The 23,174-nt window shown below is 36.9% G+C and overlaps 1 protein-coding gene across 2 annotated transcripts in view; it reads right to left on the bottom strand.

The window, feature by feature from the left end:
* The window catches only part of ANXA10 (annexin A10), a 114,636-nt gene that overhangs the window by 31,937 nt on the left and 59,525 nt on the right, over positions 1-23,174 (bottom strand). For both annotated transcript variants that reach the window (XM_003821800.5, XM_055111990.2), the window contains exon 5: positions 17,189-17,283. In XM_003821800.5, coding sequence (XP_003821848.3) covers positions 17,189-17,283 — 95 coding nt within the window. The remainder of the gene's footprint in view (positions 1-17,188; positions 17,284-23,174) is intronic.

Here is a 23,174-nt window from a genome sequence, read left to right as displayed (position 1 = left end):
AAACAAAACAAAACAAAAAACAAGAAATATGCACTTAAAAAGCAATGTGGTCACCTACTATATATATAAAATTATATATTATATAGTATATATAATATATAATATAACATATATTAATTATATTATATATACTATATAATATATTATATATTATATATACTATTATATATTATAATATATACTATTATATATAATATATACTATTATATATAATATAATATATACTATTATATATAATATATACTATTATATATAATATGATATATACTATTATGTATAATATATACTATTATATATAATATAATATATACTATTACATATTATATAATATATACTATTACATATAATATAATATATAATATTACATATAATATAATATATCATATTACATATAATATAATATTATATATACTATAATATAATATATAATATTATATATAATATTATATATACTATAATATAATATATAATATTATATATAATATTATATACTATAATATAATATATAATATTATATATAATATTATATACTATAATATAATATATAATATTATATACTATAATATAATATATAATATTATATATAATAGTATATATAAGATAATATATAATATAATATATAATATTATATATAATAGTATATATAAGATAATATATAATATAATATATAATATATAATATTTTATTTATAATATAATATATAATATATATTATATATTATATTATATGTTATATATTATGTAGTATATATAATATATAATATAATATAGTATATATAATATACACTATAATACACTATATAATATAGTATATATAATATATATACTATATTATATAGTATATATAATATATATACTATATTATATAGTATATATATTATATATACTATATTATATAGTATATATATTATATATACTATATTATATAGTATATATATTATATATACTATATTATATATTATATAGTATATATATTATATATACTATATTATATAGTATATAGAATATATATACTATATTATATAGTATATATAATATATATACTATATTATATAGTATATTACATATAATTTTATATATTTTATAATTATAATTTATAATTATATATTTACAATTATAATTTATAATTATATATTTATATATTGTATAAGTATATATTATAATTTATAATTATAATTTGTAATATATAATATATATTATTATTATATTTTATAAATATAATAATAATAATATAAACTATTATAATATAAAAAATATAAATATAAAAAAATATAAAATATATAATATATATTATAATTATAATTATAATTTGTAATATATTATATATAGTATATATAATATATAATATATATTATATAATATATAGTATATATTATTATATATTATATAATATATTATATATTATTATATTATATATGATATATTATATATAATATATATGATATATATTATATAATAATATATAAAATATATATTATTATATATATATTATATATATGTATTATATATTATATATAATATATAAATTATATATATATTATATATAATATATAAATTATATATAATATATATAGTACGAATTATACGAATGTATAAATTAGAGATATTATTCATAAAATGAAGGTTCATGGAAAGCGTAGTTGTGAGGTGAGCTTTGAAAGATAAAGTGGGATTTGATCAGGCAAAGGCTTAGGAGATACCAACAATAAATAATGTTTCAGGACAGAGAAGGTACTGTTCTGGGTAGAGTGAAATGTGCCTGTGAAGTATACAGCTAGCCTTCAATAAATGTTGGGTTGATTTGAAATCTGAATATTTCAAAAGAGACTTTGGATGTCCTTGTAGTACAAAGGGTATACCATGAGGCCCTAATAATGGAAAGTTGAGTAGGCCAGGCAGAAGAATGTGATGATTATCATAACAACTAGCATTTACTGAATACTTAATATTTGTCAGATGGTATTCTGAATATTAGAATAACTGTAATAATTTATTACAACAACCCTGTGAGTTAGGAACTGTATTCATTCCACTATGTAGATAAGAAAATCAGGCACACAAAGGTGACATAGCTAGCACCATAGGAAGCCACTAATTATATGCGACCAAAGTGATGAACATAGCAAATAGGTGGTACCTGTGGCACATTTTAGGCATTTTAAAATAAATCTTGTGGCAATGCGTTGAAAGTTTAAATGCAAATGGATCAATTCAATATACTTTTATCTCTACAGGATAGTGGCACTTGACAGTTGATAGAAAGGTAGAAAAATTAAAATGATCATCTCTTCCATGGGCCTTCTTCTATCCCTAAGTGAAATTGATTACTTCCTGGCCACCACTGCTTTGTCTTTGCGTTTATTATATTTCAGTGACCACATTATATGATAAATATATGTGCATATTTCCCCTAAAAGTCTATCAGGACATGGACTTTCTCACAAATTCTTCAAAATTCAGCATCTAGCTCTAGCAAAGTACTGAGTGCACAAAATATGTGGAGTACAGCTTATAAATAATACATACATGAATGTATAAGCAAATGAAAGAATAATGGATGAATGTGGATAAAGAAAAACTTGGTAAAGGATAAAAAAGGCAATATTCAAGCTGAAGACTATGCAAACATTGCAAAAGTTTGTTATTTAACCTTTAGTCACATTTATTTGATCACTACTCCCACCCTACACATGTATCACAACATATTTCTTCCCTTTACATATTATATTTTTATACTAATGCTGAATTGTAGACTGAGATTAGTAGTGCCAGTAGATGGCGCTTGTATCTTTGTTTTTAACTCAGAGGCACGCGCGCGCGTGTGCGTGTGTGTGTGTGTATACATAGCTATAGTTACAGTGAACTAATTTTGTAAAAAAAATATATAATTTTAGGAAAATAAACAATATCAGATATCATCTAATGTTTGAATGTACAGGTTCTGGAGGTAGGGTTTTTAGGCTTGAATCCTCACAGTGCAAAATACCAGCTATGAGATTCCAAATATGTTCCTTAACTTCTTTGTGTCTGTTTCGCAATCCGCAAGTGAAAATAATCACAGCATCTGCCTCGCAGAGTTGATATAAATGTTAAAAGATTTAACTCAGGTAAAATTCTGAAAATATTTTATGGCATATTATAGGCATTCAATGTATGTCTTTGCAACCCCACAAAACCTTAAGTAACTTGTTGCAAATAAAAGATGATTAGTTAGGTTGTTTCCTTCTCTACCGTCCCCCATCTTTGTCTGTCTCTCTTCACCTCACAGTTTTCCTGTATTTTTTGCAACCTTTACTATATCCCAAGCTTGTCCAACCTGTCTTATTTTGTTGTTGTTATTGTTTTTTTTTTTTTTTTGCTTTAGGCTTTTAGCAGCTTGAAGCCATGGTTTTTAGTTTCTCTCTCTAGTGATAAGCAGAAAAGAGGGATGGGGAAGGCCCTTTCTTGGCCCAACCAGAAACAGAAACTAAGAACCCATGATTGTATTTTCTCCTTGGTTACCCCTGCTATATCCGATTGTCAATGGATTCTATTGTCTCCAACTTACAAATCTATCTAGAAACTGATGAACTGTTACTACTTTTACTGCTACGATCTTTACCCAGGCCACCATCATCACTCTCCTTTGTTAATATAATAGCCTCTGGCTGGGCACAGTGGTGCATGCCTGTGTTTTGGGAGGCTGAGGCCGCCAGATTGCTTGAGTCCAGGAGTTCAAGACCAGACTGGGCAGGATGGCGAAGCCCCGTCTCCACAAAAAATGCCAAAAACTCGCTGAGTGTGGTGGCATGCACCTGTAGTCCTAGCTACTTGGAGGCTGAGGTGGGAGGATTACCTGAGCCCGCGAGGGTGAGGCTGCAGTGAGCTGTGATTGTCCCGTGGCACTTTAGCCTAATGAGTGACTGTGAGACCTTGTCTCAAAAACAATAGATATATTGTTTATATATATAATATATATTATTTATATATTAATATTAAATAAGCCCTATGAGTTATAGTTTATTTACATAAAATATATTTTATATAAATAGAATTGCTGGGAGGCAATATATATATATGTAATTTACTTATTTATTATATATATATAATAGCCTCCAAGTGAGTTTCCCTTCTGTCCTTGTACCTTGCAATCTCCTTCAACAACCTTGAGAGTGTGATCCTGGGAAAATAAAAATCAAATTAGTTACTCCTCTGCTTAAAATGTTTTCTCTCAAGCCACACTCCAAAATAAACTATACCATTATTTTATACAATTGATCTTAGAAGAAAATGAACACTCAGTGTTTTATTCCCATGTAAATGACAAAGTCCTTACATGGTCAACAAGATACATAATATCTTCTTGGTAACTTTGACTTCATCACCTACAATTCTCCTTGCTCCTGATTTCTCTTGCTCTGGCTACAGTGGGCTTCTTCCTGAACCTGGAATAGCAGATCTGCGGGAGTCAGGGCCTTTACTTTTGCCCTTCACTGTGCCCTTAATGTTCTTCCCCTAGGTATTCACAGGGCCCACCCCCTCTGCCTTCTTAGTGAAGCCTGCCCTGTTTATCCTGTTTAAAATTACACCCCATCTCCCAACACTTCCTGTATTTCTTACCTGGCTTTTGCTTTTTTTCCAAAGCATTTATTGCCTTCTATGCATGATCTCTCCCACCCAGGTGGAATAGGTAGAATGTAAGCTCCATCATGCAGAGCTGTTGGTCTGTTTTCTTCACGTCTATTTCACCAGCCCATAGAACTGTGCCTGTTACATAGTTGTCACTTACAATATAGGTACAAAATGAATGAGTGAATGAAAGAGTGAAGGAGGACTACTTGTAGTTCAACAATTATTTGTTTGGAGTCATTCTTGGCAATTTGAACATAAATAAGTGAAGGTCCTTATCATCAAGCAGTTTTCTTCAGTGGAGAGAAATACAGGAATTACAATTAAATTACAATACAAAATTTGGTAAGTGCTATAGTAATGGGAATAGCATGCTATTATCAGGACACTGGAAGGAGGTGTTACTTTCAGTTGGGAAGATAAATATTGAATAATATGTTTAAATAACTGAACATTACAAGTTCAAAGTGGAGCCTTCAAATAGGTTCTCTAATTAGAGTATTAAATTCTCACTAGGATTTATGTATATATACACCACTTTTCAAATGCAACCTTTGCAGTGTGACTTTCCCCAGCTGGACTGCCTCTGCTTTCCTGTATTCCGAAGACTTGCCCTAAAGCAGACTCTGCTGGAATCACAGCTTGGCCTTACATTAAGCTAATGAGTACTTGCTTTGCAAATTGAGCTGTTCTGTGTTGCCAATGAAACTGCAGACTACCCCTGCTGCAGCTATTCTAACCACTCCATTTAAATTAAAAATAAAATGGCATTTTCTTATTTCTTATTCGTCTTACCTTTATCTTATTATGGATAAACAGGGGCAAGAAATAGAAGTAAGACTAACATCCTTCTTGTCTGACTATGCTCAGGGGAATAGTTTCATATGCTTTTCACTTATATGGCTTTTTCTATTATTATTTAAAATGTTATTTGCTGTTTAAATATCAATGATGCATGCTGTATAAAGTGAAATTTAGAATTTGTCTTAATTCTATCTCCCTCCCTCAGTGGTTATTATGTAAATACTTGCATCATTTTATATTATATTGAAAAATGAAAATGAAATCCTAAGTCCCTCAACCGAGTGGGTGAACCCCTTCCTGGCCAAGGGGGCCCCAGAGCAATCTTGAAAACTGAGTTCCTAGCAATGATGGGATGGAATTTAGAATACACCTTATGGTACTCCCTCCCTAGCTCACTGCCTTTCTTTCCTAAGAGTTAACCAGAAACCAGCCCTTTGGAAAGACTTACTCCACCCCTGATATCAACCAACCCTCTTACACTGCCTCTCCTTTTTGTGGTTTAGACAAAACAACCAGCCAGCATTCTTTCCTGGCTAGAGACCACTGACCACCGAGTGGTTCTGGCCAGTCTACGGAGGATGTGCAGTGAGGGTTTTCTGTCACCTTTCAGTGTCAGAGGGCTGAAAATTCCACCCTCGCAACATGCTAACACCACCATGTTTTGAACGTGGGTCCTGTGGAGAGGTATGAAGCTTAACTGCGCATGTGCGTGTTTCTCCTTTCATAAATATTCATGACTCCTATAGCTTATTGAATATGTATATTCAGCCACCCTGTTCTGCATAAATTTCTGTCTTATTCTTCTGGCTATCAAAGTGTCTGTTTCCAGTTTTCGGCAGGAGACCATGCTTCCCAGCCTGTCAGAATGGCCACCCTGCAGGCTGCAACCTTTTATAAAACATAAAGCTTTCTTTTCCAAATTTATGAACCTTGTTATTCTTCAGTTGACAGTATTATAAAAATGTTTGTGCAAGTTGCTTCGACACTTTGCAGTGGTAAGAGAATATTCTTTTGAATAGCTTCATTTTACAGATATTTTCACAGTTTACATAATTATTTAATTTTCAATGGAATTTGGGGTTTTTTTGTTTGATAATAATGATAATACTTTGGTCTTCTAGACACACATAGTATATTAAAGCTAAACTCTCCCCTTTCAAATACCTGATAAAAAGTAACAGAAATACTTTTAACAGTATACATGATTTCAGAAGAAAGAGAAACCGCTTGATGTAAAAATCAGGAAAAAATGAAAACCAGAAGATAAGTGAGCTGACCTTGGAGACGATCCTGCAGGTGACTGGGGAAAGTAGAGGCTGGTTTTGAGAGCTATTTGGTTTAGGCTTTAGTGCCTAATTTAGGGCACTGTATGAGGAGAAGAGAACATTTACTGGGCAATGTAACACAGGGAATCAAGTCTGAAATCTCACATATGAGGTTGCTATCCTCAAAGGGTTGTATCCTCAGTAGCAGCGTGAACTAGAAGAAAAATATTATTCAGCGTTGAAAGATTGGCAGAAAGCTCACGCTCACCACTCATGGCCTAGGCTTTGAGTAGGAGAACATTTTCCCTGATAATCTGAAACAATAGACCTGTGCTTTCCTGGGGCTTGAAGTTCAAATTTATTTAACTCATATGAACTGAGACCTCCATGAAGAGAAATCATCATGAAAGCTGATCTCAAACTAGTGATTCTCATGGAACAGAAGAAGCAAATGCAAAACCAATCTTCAGAAATTCTCTGACACTCCAGAACAGAAAAAGATTCTCCCTAAAGAAACAAAAAACAAGACCCATCTCCTAGGTGATATAGTGGACTCTGCAACAATCAGAATTGAAACCCCATGAATTTGAGATCATTAATAACAATCTGAGGGAATACTATGAAAAAAGTTAACAGACTTTTTAAAGAAAGCAAATAAAATTCTAGAAATTAAAAACTAAAAAGAGTAGCTAATAAAAAACTGAAAATGAAATCAGCACATTGGGAAAATACATTTTAAAGTGACAAAAATATTCTACATATGTAGACAAGAAATATATGGTATTTATATGGTAACATAAAGTTAACAGACTTGAAAGAGTGAATGAGACGGACAGACTTTGGTGTAAAAGGATTTACAGTAGGAGAGAATGTGGACAATGCTGGAGAGACACTATTTCCAGTCTTCCAGAATACGTGAATCCTCAGCTATTTAGACAAAAATATACAAGCCTGTTGACTACCACAGTGAAACTATAGAATACCAAAAATAAAGAAAACTATCTTAAAAGCATCCAGAGAATAACAGAGAATCTATAGAAAAAAGGATCAAACAAACAAAATAATACCTCTTGATGTCAGAAGAGTTTTCTCCGAAGTGTCGATAAGGGCCAGAAAAAACAAAAAACAAAAAACAAAACTGAAGTTATATTTGCAAAGATGTAGGGGAAAATAACTAGAATTCCACCCAGAATTCTATAGCTATCTAAACTAATATCTAACAATGAGGAAATAATAAAAATATTCTCAGGGAAAGATTGAAATAATTTAACATTTATTTGTTATTTCCAGAAAAAAAGGAACTGCTAATGAATGTCCTTTTGAAAAAAAAATCACATCGAAATCAGAAACATAGAATTGGGTATTAGAAGAAAAATGTACAAATAAATTAAGAATCACAAATAAAACTAAAGAAACACTAACTTACACAATGGCATAATAATGACTAATTTGGGGGAGTATAAAACAAGGTGGAATAAAAATATTGATCAATAATAATATGTGCCTAGAAAATTTCCTCAGCTTTTATGTCAATTACAGGAAGAAACTTGAGGTAAGAGATGTTATTGTGAACATAGGTTAGCAAGTAAGATAGAGTCCATTTCAAAGACTGACTCATTTTAAAAAATTGTCACGGCCAGGCACGGTGGCTCATGCCTGTAATCCCAGCACTTTGGGAGGCCAAGGCGGGTGGATCACAAGGTCAGGAATTCAAGACCAGCCTGGCCAAGATGGTGAAACCCTGTCTCTACTAAAAATACAAAAATTAGCTGGGCGTGGTGGTGGGCACCTGTAATCCCAGCTACTCAGGAGGCTGAGGCAGAGAATTGCTTGAACCCAGGAGACAGAGGTTGCAGTGAGCTGAGATCATGCCACTGCACTCTAGGCAACACAGCAAGATTCCGTCTCAAAAAAAAAAAAAAATTGTCACATATGGGTTAAACCCAATTCACTCAAAGGACTCAAACCCCTTGGCTGTGACAGAAATAACTGTGGTTCTGACCTCTGGCTCAAGGGCCCACAAAGCTGAAACACATGGGGTCAGTAATGATGAAGTTGCACCTGATGGAGGACTTTGTGTAGGCCAAAACCACTGGAAATTCATTTGATTGAGGTGTGCACAGCCACTGTACAGGATATCAACGTGTCATGCTGACTAATGCAGAGCCTCTGTCTCCCTCATGTCCCCTGAACTTTTCCTTCCCTCTACCCCAACTTCTACTGCTTTCAGGAAAAAAGTGAGTGAGGGTGGGACACAGATCTTCCTATTCCCATTGTGGACTAGGGCCATGCACATTTGCCTTTGTGGAGCAGGAGGACTCAAGGATATGTGAATCTGTTGGATGCAGGTGTCCATGTCACCATTCTACCTGGACTCATCGGTGAAAGTAAACCCGAATTCAAAGGTTGGGTTTGAACAAGGTTTGAAATGGAGAAGGAAAGTCAAAAAACCTTATGATTGGAGACCTTTAGACTAGTATAACTTCCACTGTTGAACATACTTGGTATTCATGTTTATTTGTTTCTTCTGTGAATGCTCCTAAATACTGGAGGGGATGCTTTCCACAGGAAAACAGCATATGTAAGAAGTGCTACTACCTATGAAGCCCCATAAGCCTAATGATCACTTTCAGGCATAAGTTTCTATGATAGATGGTTTGCTGATTGGAGCCTCTGGCAAGGGAAAGCAGCTTCTCAAAGGCGCCTCTTGATGTTTTAAACTTGCTGCCTTCCTGATACAATTCCAGGTATATCCCCTTTGAAAAGCAGCTACTGACCTGCTATTGGACTCTTGTATAAACTGAATGCCTGATCCATGGAGGCCTTGTGACCCTGATGCCTGATATTCCCATATTAGGGTAGATCAACTGGGACTCAATGAATGGCAAGGTGGAAGAAACCAGCCAGTCTCACCTGTCAAATAGAAGTGGTACATCGAAGAATCCAGTAGGCCTGGACCCTGCAGTGTCTTGCATTTACATGAAAAAAATGGTAGCTATTCCATTGGGGGAAACTTTTGGGGAAATCAGCAAGCTACTGATTCAATGGGGACCTCAATCTGTTGCCCTAAATGCCATGGCCTGGTTCACTGGCGATTCAGATAAGCTGAAACCAGATAGTGTCCACTGGGATGCTGTGGCTACTTAACTCAGAAACACCTGTGCAGAACAAAAAAAGAATGATTATTGCCCCATGGGCAGAAATCAAGGCTATTATAGCTCTGAACAGTGTTCCCTTTGATAAACTCAATGTTTTTATTCACTCTTGGGCTGTTAGCCTTCTCTTTGGGTTAACTCTTGGAAAAACACAAACTGCATATTAAACAGAAGTTTCCTTCTGTAGTCTGTGGGGGGAGAAATGCAGATGCTGATAACTTTTGTGTCCTTCTTGCAGCTGTCCACAGTAAGGGCTGATTCTCTGATGAGACCAACTGGAATCCAGGTGCTGATCCAGCCTGCGTTGCTCAGATCACACAATTGCTACCTGTATTCATCATCAGACTGGACATCACAACACATATACCCTCAAAAGCTGGGCATATGGTAAAGCATTCTATGTTTCTGATGCCAAGGTTACCACCGCTTGCCAATCTTGTCACTTTTGTCAAAGGTTGACTTGCGTTTTTCCTGGCAAAGGAAACCACAATTCATAGGATATTGCCCCTGTAGTTCTGGCAGATGGATTGCATCAGACTTTGATTACCTCATAGACTTCTGTAGGTCCTCACAAATGATAACACTTTTTCAAGTTACAATATTGCTGTTTCAGGTCAATCAGCTGACTTCCGCCACATCACTGTGGCCCATGAAAATAATCTGTGCCATGTTTTTGGCTTTCTAGACTACTTGAAATCTGACCATCATGCAGTTTTATTAAAAATGCCACTCAAGGCCAGGCATGGTGGCTCATGCCTGCAATCCCAGCACTTTGAGAGGCCAAGGCGGGTGGATCATCTGAGGTCAGGAGTTCACGACCAGCCTGGCCAACATGGTGAAACCCCATCCCTACTGAGAATACAAAAATTAGCTGGGCGTGGTGGCATGCACCTGTAATCCCAGCTACTCAGGAGGCTGCTTGAACCTGGGAGGTAGAGTTTGCAGTAAGCCAAGATCATGCCACTGCACTCCAGCCTGGGTGACACAGCAAGACTCTGTCTCAAAGAAAAAAAAAGCCACTCAACAATAGACTAAGAGTCAAGGTATTTGATGATCTCCACCATCCCTAGGCTTCTGGTATTGCTGCAAATTGATCAGCTCAGTAAGACTTCTGACTCTATCTTCTTGACCTTCATCTGGCCTACTTAGCTTAGTAGGGAAGTTTGGTCCCTGAATTCAGCGGTTCCTGAAAAATATTAACCTCCTTTCAATTTCTTGGAAAATGACCATGATGGAGGAAGAGGGTCATATAAACCTATTTGTAAAATTTGGGATTTCACTCTGACCTTTTCTAAGCATGATGCTTCTTTCTTTCTCTTAATACTGAAAGGATAATTTAGTGGGTAGGGTGTTAGCAAAACTTTGCAAAACTTACAACCAAGGCAATTCCAGTGAAAGAGAGCAGGCTAACTGACTCCATCTTGCTTCTAACCTCCAAGATGTTCTTGTTCATTCCTGGTCATAGGCTGAACTAACTTTGGGAGGAACTTAGGTTATAATTTAACTTTGAAACAAAGATGGTAACAGCCCTTTTCTAAAACAAATCCCCTTGGCTGCCTTTGCAAGACTAACAAATTAGCTACAAGATTAGAAATTATGGGTTAGCAGTCTTGCAGCTGGAGGCTGTGACATTCTGAACCTCCCTAAATTGTTCCTCAGGAAAACATCAGTGTTATATACTTGATCTTATCCAAAAGGCCGGGAAGCAATACTACATCAGTATTATAAAACCTAGGGTCAGTGCTTGAGATATTTGGCAGACCCTGTGCTCAGTGGATTAGCTGGCAACACCCAGGTTGATAAGCTGGCTCATCTGGTCTTGCGGCCCCCACCCAGCAACTGACTCAGTGGAGGAGGACAGTTTTGACTCCCTATGATTTCATTTCTGTACCAGCCAATCAGCACTCCACACTTTCTGACCCCCTACCCACTAAATTATCCTTAAAAATCCCAATCCCCAAGTTTTTGGAGAGACTGATTTGAGTGATAATAGAACTCCTGTCTCCTGTACAGCTGGCTCTGTGTGAATTAAACTCTATATTCCCCTGTCTTGATAAACCAGCTCTGTCTTGTCACTGGGCAAGGAGAAACCACTGGGCGATTACAATACCAACCTCAGGGTGTCCTAGTTGGTCTATTCTCTGGGTAGCAGCCTAATCAAAAGTGGACATAGGAATTCAAACTCAATTCTGGTTCAGTCACTTGGATTCTCTCTGGAATCTCATCATCCCAGATCATAAGGTTAAGGATTGTTGTTTTGGGTACACTATGTGTGGGACACTATGTGTGGGACATAATAGCTTTCCGGAAATTGTATACAAATGGCTTTGTCCCTCTTGTACCTGACCATTCCATATTAAAGTTCTAGGTATCAGTTGGAAATGATAGAAAAAAACTGAAGTTATACCTACTGGAATGGAACAGGTCAATTTTCTAGTGGTAAGTAAGAACAACAACTGGGCGCAGTGGCTCATGCCTGTAATCCCAGCACTTTGGGAGGTCAAGGTAGGTGGATCACCTGAGGTCAGGAGTGTGAGACCAGCCTGGCCAACATGGCAAATCCCTATCTCTACTAAAAATACAAAAATTGGCTGGGCGTGGTTGCATGGTCCTGTAATCTCAGCTACTTGGGAGGCTGATGAAGGAGAATTGCTTGAACCTGGGAGGTGGAGGTTGCAGCGAGCTGAGATCGCAGCAGTGCACTCCAGCCTGGGTGACAGAGCGAGACTTTGTCTCAAAGAAAGAAAAGGAAAAAAAAAAAAGAATAAGAATCTTGGCACCTGGAGAGAGAACACTTAATTACACCATTTTGGCCTTAGAAGGCATTCAGGATTGCCTTAACTCACTGGCCAAGACTGTTAGATGATAGGCTTGCCCTGGACTTCCTCCTGTGGGTCAGGTGAGGGGTATCTTGAGCTCTAGCATAGGGCTTGGAGTGAGTGACAACTTTAGATTAGGCCCTCTGGAGTGTTTGACACTTAAGCAAAACCTTGAAAGATGTGAGGGAGTTGGCAGTATAGATGTCTGCCCTTGTAAGCCTGAGTGTTTGCTCCATTGAGAACAGTGGGCATTACTGAGAAGCTGTGGAAGAGACAATTTAATAGTCAGATGACCTTGGTTGAAGTTTTACTTTTGGGCGAGTCAGCCCCGGCACTAAATTGTTTAACCAACAACGTGGGTTAAATGAATGACAGAAACCAGCATATTTTAGACCGGATATTCCCTGTTTTAGATGAAAAATGAGAAAATGAATTGCATCAATGCTGAATTTGAACTTCTTCAAGAATCATTGTCTGTTTATTCTCCCCATTCACAAGGGCATTTCATTGTTCCCTTGGTGTCACTGCATTGTTTTTAACTAGCACTTGCTTTGGTGGGGAAGATCAGAAGTGACCTCATGAATTACTTTGATAAATATGTCAATCAGCGGAATTCCAAGTGGATTTTCAGTTGAGTCTAGGGATTAGTTTCTGCAATAGGTAAGGCAAAGCTGATGAAATTCAGCCACTCCGCACGAATGTAAAATGTCAAGTAAGAAGTGTTCATGGAGCCTGCTGAGAATTGTACTTCACTCAGCAGCTAAGAAAATGATTCTGTCAACTCTTGATTATTCTTGTTAATGAAAATTTAAAATATCATTGATTAACATAGGGGCTAATGTATACATTCTTACCACAGAAAGGGAAAAGTAGCAGGAGATACACCTGGGCCAGGTGGAAGAAGTAGTCCTAAATGTGAGCGGTGGTAGATGTCAAGAAGACCTTACTGATGGTCAGAGAAATTAACCTGGTAGCAGCCAGGGCAAGGAATGAGAGAAAAGAAATCTAGGCAATTGGTGTAGATTCATTTTAACTACAGAGTGGATAATGAAAGGATGCTTTTCCTTTTCTTTAAAAAAAAGTAAATAGGCAGAATATAATGCCTTAGATTCACTGATTCTGTAAATGAAATGCCTCTTCTATGCCAGACCTGAGCTGGGCTCTGGAGGGATAGCAGCAAATATTACAATCCCTGCTTTTCCAGGAGATTACAGTGTTGTTGGCAAGATGTAAAAGTGAACCAGCACAACCCAGTAGCATTATGCACAAGGATCTCTTGGAACCAAGCAGAAAACACAGAGTAGAGGGTGAGCATGACAGGCTGGGAAGGTTTACAGGAGCAGTCAAAGCCTGCCTGTGTCTTATTGGAGGAGTTGTAGTTAGATGCACCTTTACAATGTCATTCAATAAACATTAATTAAGCAATCTTGGTATGCTAGACAGACATTTATGGTAAGCTCTAGGATGAAGAAGAATCAACCCAGCTTTCAAAGCTTTAGACTGTGGTAGAGTGAAACAGATGCAAACAAGCTCTCAGATGTGTCATTAGTTACTGTGAGGAAGTTACAAAAAGGATGTATTAGCAGCCCAAGTCTGTTCCACTCGATCTGGTGGGGGGCTGTGAGGTCTTGTGTCCAGTACCTGGAAGGATGATAGGTGTCCAGCCTGTGGTACTGAAATCAGGTTATTGAAGATAGATAAAACAACATGACTGGAGGTGAGGGGCAGGCATGTTTAATTTGAAGAACTATAAGTATAGCAGTTCTATTTGGCTGCAGGTGAAAAGTGTGTTAGGGAAGGGGAGAGGGATGAAGACGGAGAGCAGGAACAAAGCAAGCAAGGCTTTGTGTGCCCTGGGAAGGCATTAGGTTTATTCCATGTGTAGGAATATGTATAGGCAGATGGCTAGACATGAGCGGGTTACTCAAGGGGAGCCCTTGAGAAAGGAAAAGCTTGGGAAGTCTTAGGCCCAAGGGACCACCCACCATTTACATATTAATAGACTCCCTAATGCTGTAGCGGGTGGACAATTAGTCAACTGTGAGCAGAAAGAAAGGAAAAGGAAAAAGGAGAAATTCCTAAGAGATATATAGGCACAAGTACCAATTTGACTGCTGTACGACCTTACTGGGGTGGTGGTAATGAGCAGTGCAGCCATTAGATAGAATTCGTAGCCAACCCCTGGCCCACGCATGCGCACTGACTAATAGTAAGGGAGGGCCCCGCAAACCTGGGGTGGAAACTAGGCAGGGAAAAGGCAAGGGCTTACGGCAGAAGCAGAAAAACTAGATAATGAAAAAAGGCAGAGACTTGAGACAGAGCAGGGAACGTGAAGAAAAATCCAATGTTATAAAAACCCAACCCAGGACTCTCTGTTGGCCCATTCTCTTTCAGCAGCCTGCTCTGCCTCGTCTTTCAGAATGTCCTGTCCCTTTAAATAAACTCTCTGCTCCCTCTTTCCCTTCAAGTAAAGATTTCTGCCGTCTTTGAATTGTCACTTGGCCATTATCTTACTCCCAAGATGATCAAGGACCGAGGATTCCCCATACTTTTTAGTAGCGCATGGAAACACGGATGTTTGTAGGGAGAAACAAGATAAACACTCAAGGATTAAAGTGGCAAAGTGATGTGTGAAAATTTAGATTTTGAGTCATTCTGGCTACAGTTTGGGGATAGACTGGAGTGGGAAGGGACTAGGGGTAGACAGGACCGTTTAGGAGTTTCAGCATTAGTCTGGGCACAAAATGATGAAGATCTAAATCAAGACTGTGTAAGTGAGTTTAAAGAGAGAAATGTGTGAAGAGAAATAATTTACAGAACTTGCCAACTGATTATAAATGACAAGGGTATTTCAGAGGAAAGAGGCAAACATGACTTCCAGTTTTCCAGGCAGTGCAATTTAGTGTATCAGCCAAGGTTTTCCAGGAGGTATGAATTATTCAGCAAAACTGAGGGTTTAACAAACTCTGAGACTTTATATGTACAGTGAAAAGTTCTTCAGTGGAGTATAAATTCTTTAGTAGATTTTAAATTCCTTGAGTGTAAGTACTTCATTTTAAAATTGTTTTAATCTGCTTTAGCATAGTTTTGTAGAGCTTGATAAAGTAATGTTTTCAGTCTAAATTTAACCTGATTTGTAAAAAGCAAAAATGTATGTAAACCTTTGGGTTAAAAAAAGTTACTTAAAAATGGCATTTCTTGTCTGGGCACAGTGGCTCACGCCTGTAATCCCAACACTTTGGGAGGCCGAGGTGGGCAGATCACCTGAGGTCAGGAGGTCGAGTCCAGCCTGGCTAACATGGTGAAACCCCGTTTCTACTAAAAATACAAAAAATTAGCTGGGCGTGGTGACGCACGCCTGTAATCCCAGCTACTCAGGAGGCTGAGGCAGGGGCATCGCTTGAACCCAGGAGGCAGAGGTTGCAGTGAGCTGAGATCACGCCATTGCACTCCAGCTTGGACAACAGGAGCAAAACTCCATCTCAAAGAAAAAAAAAAAAGACATTTCTTATAGCACTATGCATATTAAAACAATGTTAGATTACCAATGATACAACTTTTATAGTTTTTATATTCTCTTTCAAAAGAAAACCAGTACTGGTGTAGGTGGAACATAGGCTGAGGTAACAGTTTATGTGGAAAAGAAGATATCACTGGTCTTCTACTTTGGCTTACTTCAACTAAGGTCACTACTGATAGTAGCTTTTGGATTATTAATTCAATCTAAAGCTGAGGGATATATTTTATTTCATCTACTATAGTTGTTCAAAGACTGGGGTTTAGAGGTGGAGTAAATTTACATGGGTTAACTCTACAGAGAAAGTTTTATGATAATGTTTCATCGATAAAGCTCAGCTGATGAAGTAATTGTTGTTTCAGGCACTTTTGGCCTGAAGAGTTTTTGTTCTGAATTTGTGGTTTAAATGCATAGCAAAAGCAAGGAATCTTTAATGGTACTTGCTTTGAAATTAGAGTGTGATTACTTTAAAACACTATGGATAGTTTTATTGCCTTAAACTATTTTTAAACTGCCATTCTTTTTTAATGGTCTCTATAGCTGCATGCTGGTGAAAGGAAAAGCTAGTAGAGAATTCACTTTGGTTGAGAGTTAGGTGAGGACCTGCAAGGAACTGTAGGAAAAGCTGTTATATTTTGACCTGGTGATCATTAATTTTTTATATGCCTTCCCTAAAGCTCTCCACAGGGGTGTTTCCAGCACAACACTTTAAGCCTAATTGGACCCACTGGCAATGTAAGTTCATCAAAACTTTTCATTTGGGGACACTGAGTGATTTTGGGGAAAGAACTTGTGGTCACTGGTCACTGTGAGTGTGAACATATCTCACATGTATATTTGTTTCATATTATAGATTTTATTCCTTGAAACATGTAAGAGGAATATGAACTGTTTCTGACATATAATGATGTCTGAGATATTTGCAATCTGTGAGATTGAAAAAAAAAATACCTATTATCCGTGAGTGTGGTTAGTTCTCAAGAGATTGCCCTAGAAATAGGTCAAGATAAAGTGGCCTTACCCGGCCATACATGCTCTGGTATGCCTCTGCAATCATCATCCTTTGTGCATTGCAGCGCTGAGTCAGAATGTTGATCAGCATGTCTTTGTCACAGTCTGGAAAAGAATAATATTTGAAGATTAGTAAAGTTGCTACTTTGTAGTTGGGAAGAATCCTTTATCTAACGATCATAACCAGTATGCACGCATTATCCCTGATGGTATTTTACAGCAGGGAACAATTTTAACTAAAATTGGAAATCATGTAATGATGCTTGATGAAGCCTGGATCCTTCCTATCTCCTAATTTAGTGCCATTACTTAAAACTAGGCATTGAAGGAACATTCCTCAAAATAATAAAAGCCATATATGACAAACTCATAACCAACATCATACTGAACAGGGAAAACTTTCCCCCTGAGAACAGAAACAATACAAAGATATTTCCTTTCTCCACTCCTATTCAACATAGTACTAGGAGCCCTAGCTAGAGCAATCAGGCAAGAGAAAAAAAATAAAAAGCACCCAAATTGGAAAAGAGGAAGCCAAACTATCTCAGTTTGCTGATGATATGATCTTACCATCTTATAGAAAACTATAAAGACTCCTCTAAAAGACTTCTAGATTTGATAAATGACTTCAGTAAAGTTTCAGGATACAAAATCAATGTATGAAAATCAGCAGCATTTCTATACACCAACAACAATCAAGCTGAGAACCAAATCAAGAACTCAATTCCATTTATAATAGTTATAAAAAATAAATAAAATATCTAGGAATACATTTAACCAAGGAAGTGAAAGATCTCTGTAAGGGTAACTACAAAACACTTGAAAGAAATCATAGATAGCACAAACAAATGGAAAATTATTTCATGCTCATGAATTGGAAGAATAAATATCACTAAAATTATCATACTATCCAAAGCAATTTACAGGTTCAATGCAATCACTATCAGCTTATCAGTGTCATTTTTCCTAGAATTATGACAAACAATCCTAAAGTTCATATGCAGCCAAAAAAGGGCCTGAATAGCCAACGCAATCTTACACAAAGAGAACAAAGCCAAAGTCATCACATTACCTGATTTCACACTATACTACAAGGCTATAGTAATCAAAACAGCATGCTACTGCAATAAGAACAAGAGAAAACAAATAACTCCATTAAAAAGTGGGCAAAGGATATGAACAGACTTTTTTTTTTCCAAAAGAAGACATACAAGCAGCCACCAAACATATGAAAAATGCTTAACATCATGAATCGGCAGATAAATGCAAGTTAAAACCACAATGAGATACCATCTTATGTCAGTCAGAATGACTATTATTAAAAAGTTAATGGCCAGGCACGATGGCTCATGCCTGTAATCCCAGCACTTTGGGGGGTCGAGGTGGGTGGATCATGAGGTCAGGAGATCGAGACCATCCTGGCTAACATGGTGAAACCCCATCTCTACTAAAAGTACAAAAAATAACTGGGTGTGGTGGCGGGTGCCTGTAGTCCCAGCTACTCAGTAGGCTGAGGCAGGAGAATTGCTTGAACCTGGGAGGTGGAAGTTGCAGTGTGCTGAGATCACGCCACTGCACTCCAGCCTGGGCAACAGAGTAAGACTCCATCTCAAGAAAACAAAACAAAACAAAAGTTAAAATAACAGATGTTGGAGAGGATGTGCAAAAAAAGGAATGCTTAAAGACTGTTGGTGGAAATGTAAATTAGTATGATCTTTGTGGGAAACAGTATGAAGATTTCTCAAAGAACTAAAAATAGAACTACCATTTGACTCAGAAATTTCACTACTGTGTGTACATACTCAAAGGGAAAGTAATCATTATATAAAAAAGATATTTGCATCTATATGTTTATTGCATTACCATTTATAATGGCCAAGATATGTAATCAACCTAAGTGTCTATCAACAGATGATTGGATAAAGAAAATGTGGCATATACACACCATGGAACCATGGAATACTACTCAGCTATAAAAAAGAATGAAATCTTGTCTTTTGCAGCAACATAGATAGAATCAGAGGCCATTATCCTAAGTGAAATAACTCAGAAAATGTCAAGTACCATATGTTCTCACTGATGGGTGGGAGCTACACGAAGGGTACACATGGACATATTGAGTAGGATAATAGATATTAGAGACTCCAAACAGTGAGAGGGTGGAAGAGGGGCAAGGGTTAAAAAATTACCTATTGGGTATGATGTTCACTATTCAGGTGATGGGTACACTAAAAGCACAGACTCCACAAGTATGCAATATATGCATGCAACAAATCTGCACTCGTACCCCTTAAATTTGTGAAAAAATATTGAAAGGAAAATAAAAATCCAATCAAAAGTACAGGGGAGTGAAGAAAATATAATGTCTCTTCAATCAGCTCTTACTCCACTAAAAAAATGGCTCCTTGACCTTTAAGCTGATTAGTGTTTAAATGGGAGCAACATCTGATATTTGGATTTAGATCCCTGCCTGGCTACCCTGCACAACTGTGGGACACTGCTCTCTGCATCCCAGCTGCTCCAGCTCCAGCCTTGGCTAAAAGGACCCCAGATATATCCCAGGCTGCTGCTCCAGAGGGTGCAAGCTGAAAATTGCCAAGGCTTCCACATGGTGTTAAGTCTGTGAGTGCATGGACAGCAAGAGTTGAGGTTTTGGAGCCTTTGCCTAGATTTTAAAGGATGTATGGAAACACATGGATGTCCAAGCAGACATCCGCTGCAGAAGCAGAGCCTTCATGGGGAACCTCTACTAAGGCAGTGTGGAGGAAAAATGTGGGGTTGGAGCCCCCACACTGGGACACTGCCTAGTGGAGCTTTGAGAAAGGGGCCACCATCCTTCAGATCCTAGAATGGTAGATGAACTGACATCTTGCACCATGCACCTGGAAAAGCACAGGGAGTCAACACCAGCCCTTGAGAGTAGCCGTGGGGACTGAGCTCTGCAGAGCCATGGGGGTGGAGCTTCCTGAGGCCTTGGGAGCCCACCTCTTGCATCAGTGTGGCCTGGATATGAGACATGGAGTCGAAGGATATTATTTGGGAACTTTAAGATTCAATGACTGCCCTGTTAAGTTTCAGGCTTGCATAGGGCCTCTAGTCCCTTTGTTTTGGCTGATTTTTCCCCTTTGGAAAGAGAGTATTTAGCCAATACCTGTACCCCAATTGTACATTGGAAGTAACTAACTTGTTTTTGATTTTACAGGCTCATAGGCAGAAAGGACTTGCCTTGTCTCACATGAGACTTTGGACTGTGGACTCTTGAGTTAATGCTGAAATGAGTTAAGGCTTAGGAGACTGTCGAGAATCAGTAATTATATTTTGCAATGTGAGAAGAACATGAGATTTGTTGGGGGGACAGGGGCAGAATCATATGGTTTGGATTTGTGTCTCTTTGCAAAGCTCATGTAGAATTCTAATCCCCAGTGTTGGAGGAGGGGCCTGGTGGGAGGTGACTGGATCATGGGGGCAGATTTCCCCCTTGCTGGTCTTCTGATAGTGAGTGAGTTCTCATGAGATCTGGTTGTTTAAAAGTGTGTCGCAATTCCTTTTCCTCTCTTCCTCCTTGTAGGAAGGCCATGTAGGATGTGCCTGCTTCCCCATTGCCTTCTGCCATGATTGTAAGTTTCCTGAGGTCTCCCCAGCCATGCTTCCTGTACAGCCTGCAAAACCATGAGCCAATTAAATGTCTTTTCTTTATAAATTATGTAGTCTCAGGTAGTTCTTTATAGTAGTGTGAGAATTGACTAATATTGTGTCTTTCTTGTTGAATAGAGAGATATGGCTTATAATGAACATATATTAAGGAGGGAGGAGTAATAGAGAAGGAAATTATGAAAGTACAAGGCATCTGTGTGCTTCTGAGGGATAGCGTGAACCTGTCATGCTTTTCATGGAACACCTATCACCCTGTCTATCTCCTCCCTAATATAGACTGTTTCTGGTCTGTGTATCCTTCACTTCCTCATGTACCAACACACCAAGCTAATAGATCGGTTTAGTGCACAACTAGTTTAGATGAATTTTGCAGTCATAGTAGAGTCAGCAATATGACATTAACTTTTCCCTTAGCTTGACTAAAATTTAGATAAGTTTCTTCCCAACTACAGGCTCCTAACCTCCCTTTTATTAGAGCATTTATTTTAGAAAACATGTAATTTTAAATTCTTTCTCTGCCTCTTAGAGATGTAAGTCTCCTCCCAGCCTCTTGCAGTTTGACAACCCAAAATTGTCTTTCTCAGGGATATGGGAGCCATCCTTTTGAAATGTCATCATTGGGAAGATAGAAACTGTATTTCCTATTTCCCAGTGTCTGTGTGAGGACAGGAACCTGACTTTGTTAAGTGCCAATTAGCAATCACAGATAGCCTAATCACATTGACCAATGCCCTCCCTGCCCAACATCCTTTAGTTCTTTCCTACTATCTCACCATACTGCTTAAAAACTCTCTTGCCTTTGTTTCATAGGATTTGAGTTCACTCTCTCTCCCTTCTTGCAATAGTCTTGATCCCTACTGCAGAATCTTCCTTGCTGTTTAATTCCATCTGGTATAATTTTTCTTCAACAAGGGAAGATATATAATGGAGATAAGGAGAAAAATGAATTGAAAAGCTAGAATGTTAAGCAAATCATCTTTTTTGAAATTAAGTCCCTCCTGGATGGGCTTAGGATCACAGGAAGGCTATGAATAAGGTGCTGAAATATCCAGCGAATGAGAACAAGTGTTAAGAATTAACATAGATGACTGTATCACTGAAAAGCAGGGGGAGCATCAGGGTATTTTATGCACAAATGGTCTGAAAGCTGTAACAGGGAGGGAGGAAGGCCTAGAATTGGCTTCAAAGATAGAAATTAACGGCTACTGAGAGAAAAGGCAGACTCCACTGAAAAGGCATAGAGAAAGGTGATGTCTGGCTCAAGCCTGGTTAAGACCCTGAACTAAAAGGCAAAAACAAAAAACAAAACAAAACAAAACCAGTAGAGGAATCTGTTAATGGCATGTTGGACATTCTAAAGTGAACATATATTTAATAATAAATAGAAGATTTTAAAATTACTTTCTTTGTCTTATTCTTACTATTATCACATTTATGAAATTATTATAGTCTTACTTTTTGTTCTTGTTCTGTTGAGATTATCCACAATCTAGTGCTCTGAATTGCTCTATTAAGTTTTCATAGCAATTCTTGTTTATTTATTCTTCCAGAGATATTTTATATGAATCTCAATAATTGTATTACAATTTTTAAATTAAAATAACTGTAAATTTAGGAATCAATTTTGTAAGTGTTGTCTTTCTGTCACTTACATGATATTTCTGCCAACCTATTATTTAAGGTTTTTTCTTCTCTAAAAGACTTAGTAAAGATTTGTGGAGCTTTTTGCTAATGACAAGAAGGTTTATTTTGCTAAAGTTACTTATATTTGCACTTCTATAGTAAAGATTTGTGGAGCTTTTTGCTAATGACAAGAAGGTTTATTTTGCTAAAGTTACTTATATTTGCACTTCTATTGATATTCCCAGTTATGTTATTTTTGTTTTATTTCCTAACACATAATTGCTTAATTGAAGAAGTGATATTTATTTTTGTGTTTACTTTGTATCCTGAAAAGTTACTGAACTCTCTTATAATATTAAGTAACTTTTTATTAAACTTGAATTTCTAGATATATAACCTCTTCTTCATATAATCACAACTTTGATTTCTTCTTTGTAATCATTATATGTTTTTCTTTCTTCTCCTAGTGCTTTAGGTCAGGGATTTCTAAATAATTTATCTTTTTCTGATTTTAATGGAAAATTTGGGCATAATGAACCATCATAATTTTATCAAATTTTATTTTGTATAAGTGACTCGTTGTATGTGGTATTTATATTCTACAAATTTGCCATGAACACTGAATTAGTAAATACTGAACTATTGTTCCTAGGGAAAATGCAGGGTTAGGTTTCTGTAACCCTGTGATTACAATATTTTTTGTCAACTGAAATGTCATT

This window comes from Pan paniscus, chromosome 3, assembly GCF_029289425.2.
Source record: "Pan paniscus chromosome 3, NHGRI_mPanPan1-v2.0_pri, whole genome shotgun sequence".
In the NCBI taxonomy this organism is placed as follows: domain Eukaryota; kingdom Metazoa; phylum Chordata; class Mammalia; order Primates; family Hominidae; genus Pan; species Pan paniscus.
Note: the sequence above shows the minus strand (reverse complement) of the source record. Positions and strands in the feature narration are given on the sequence as shown.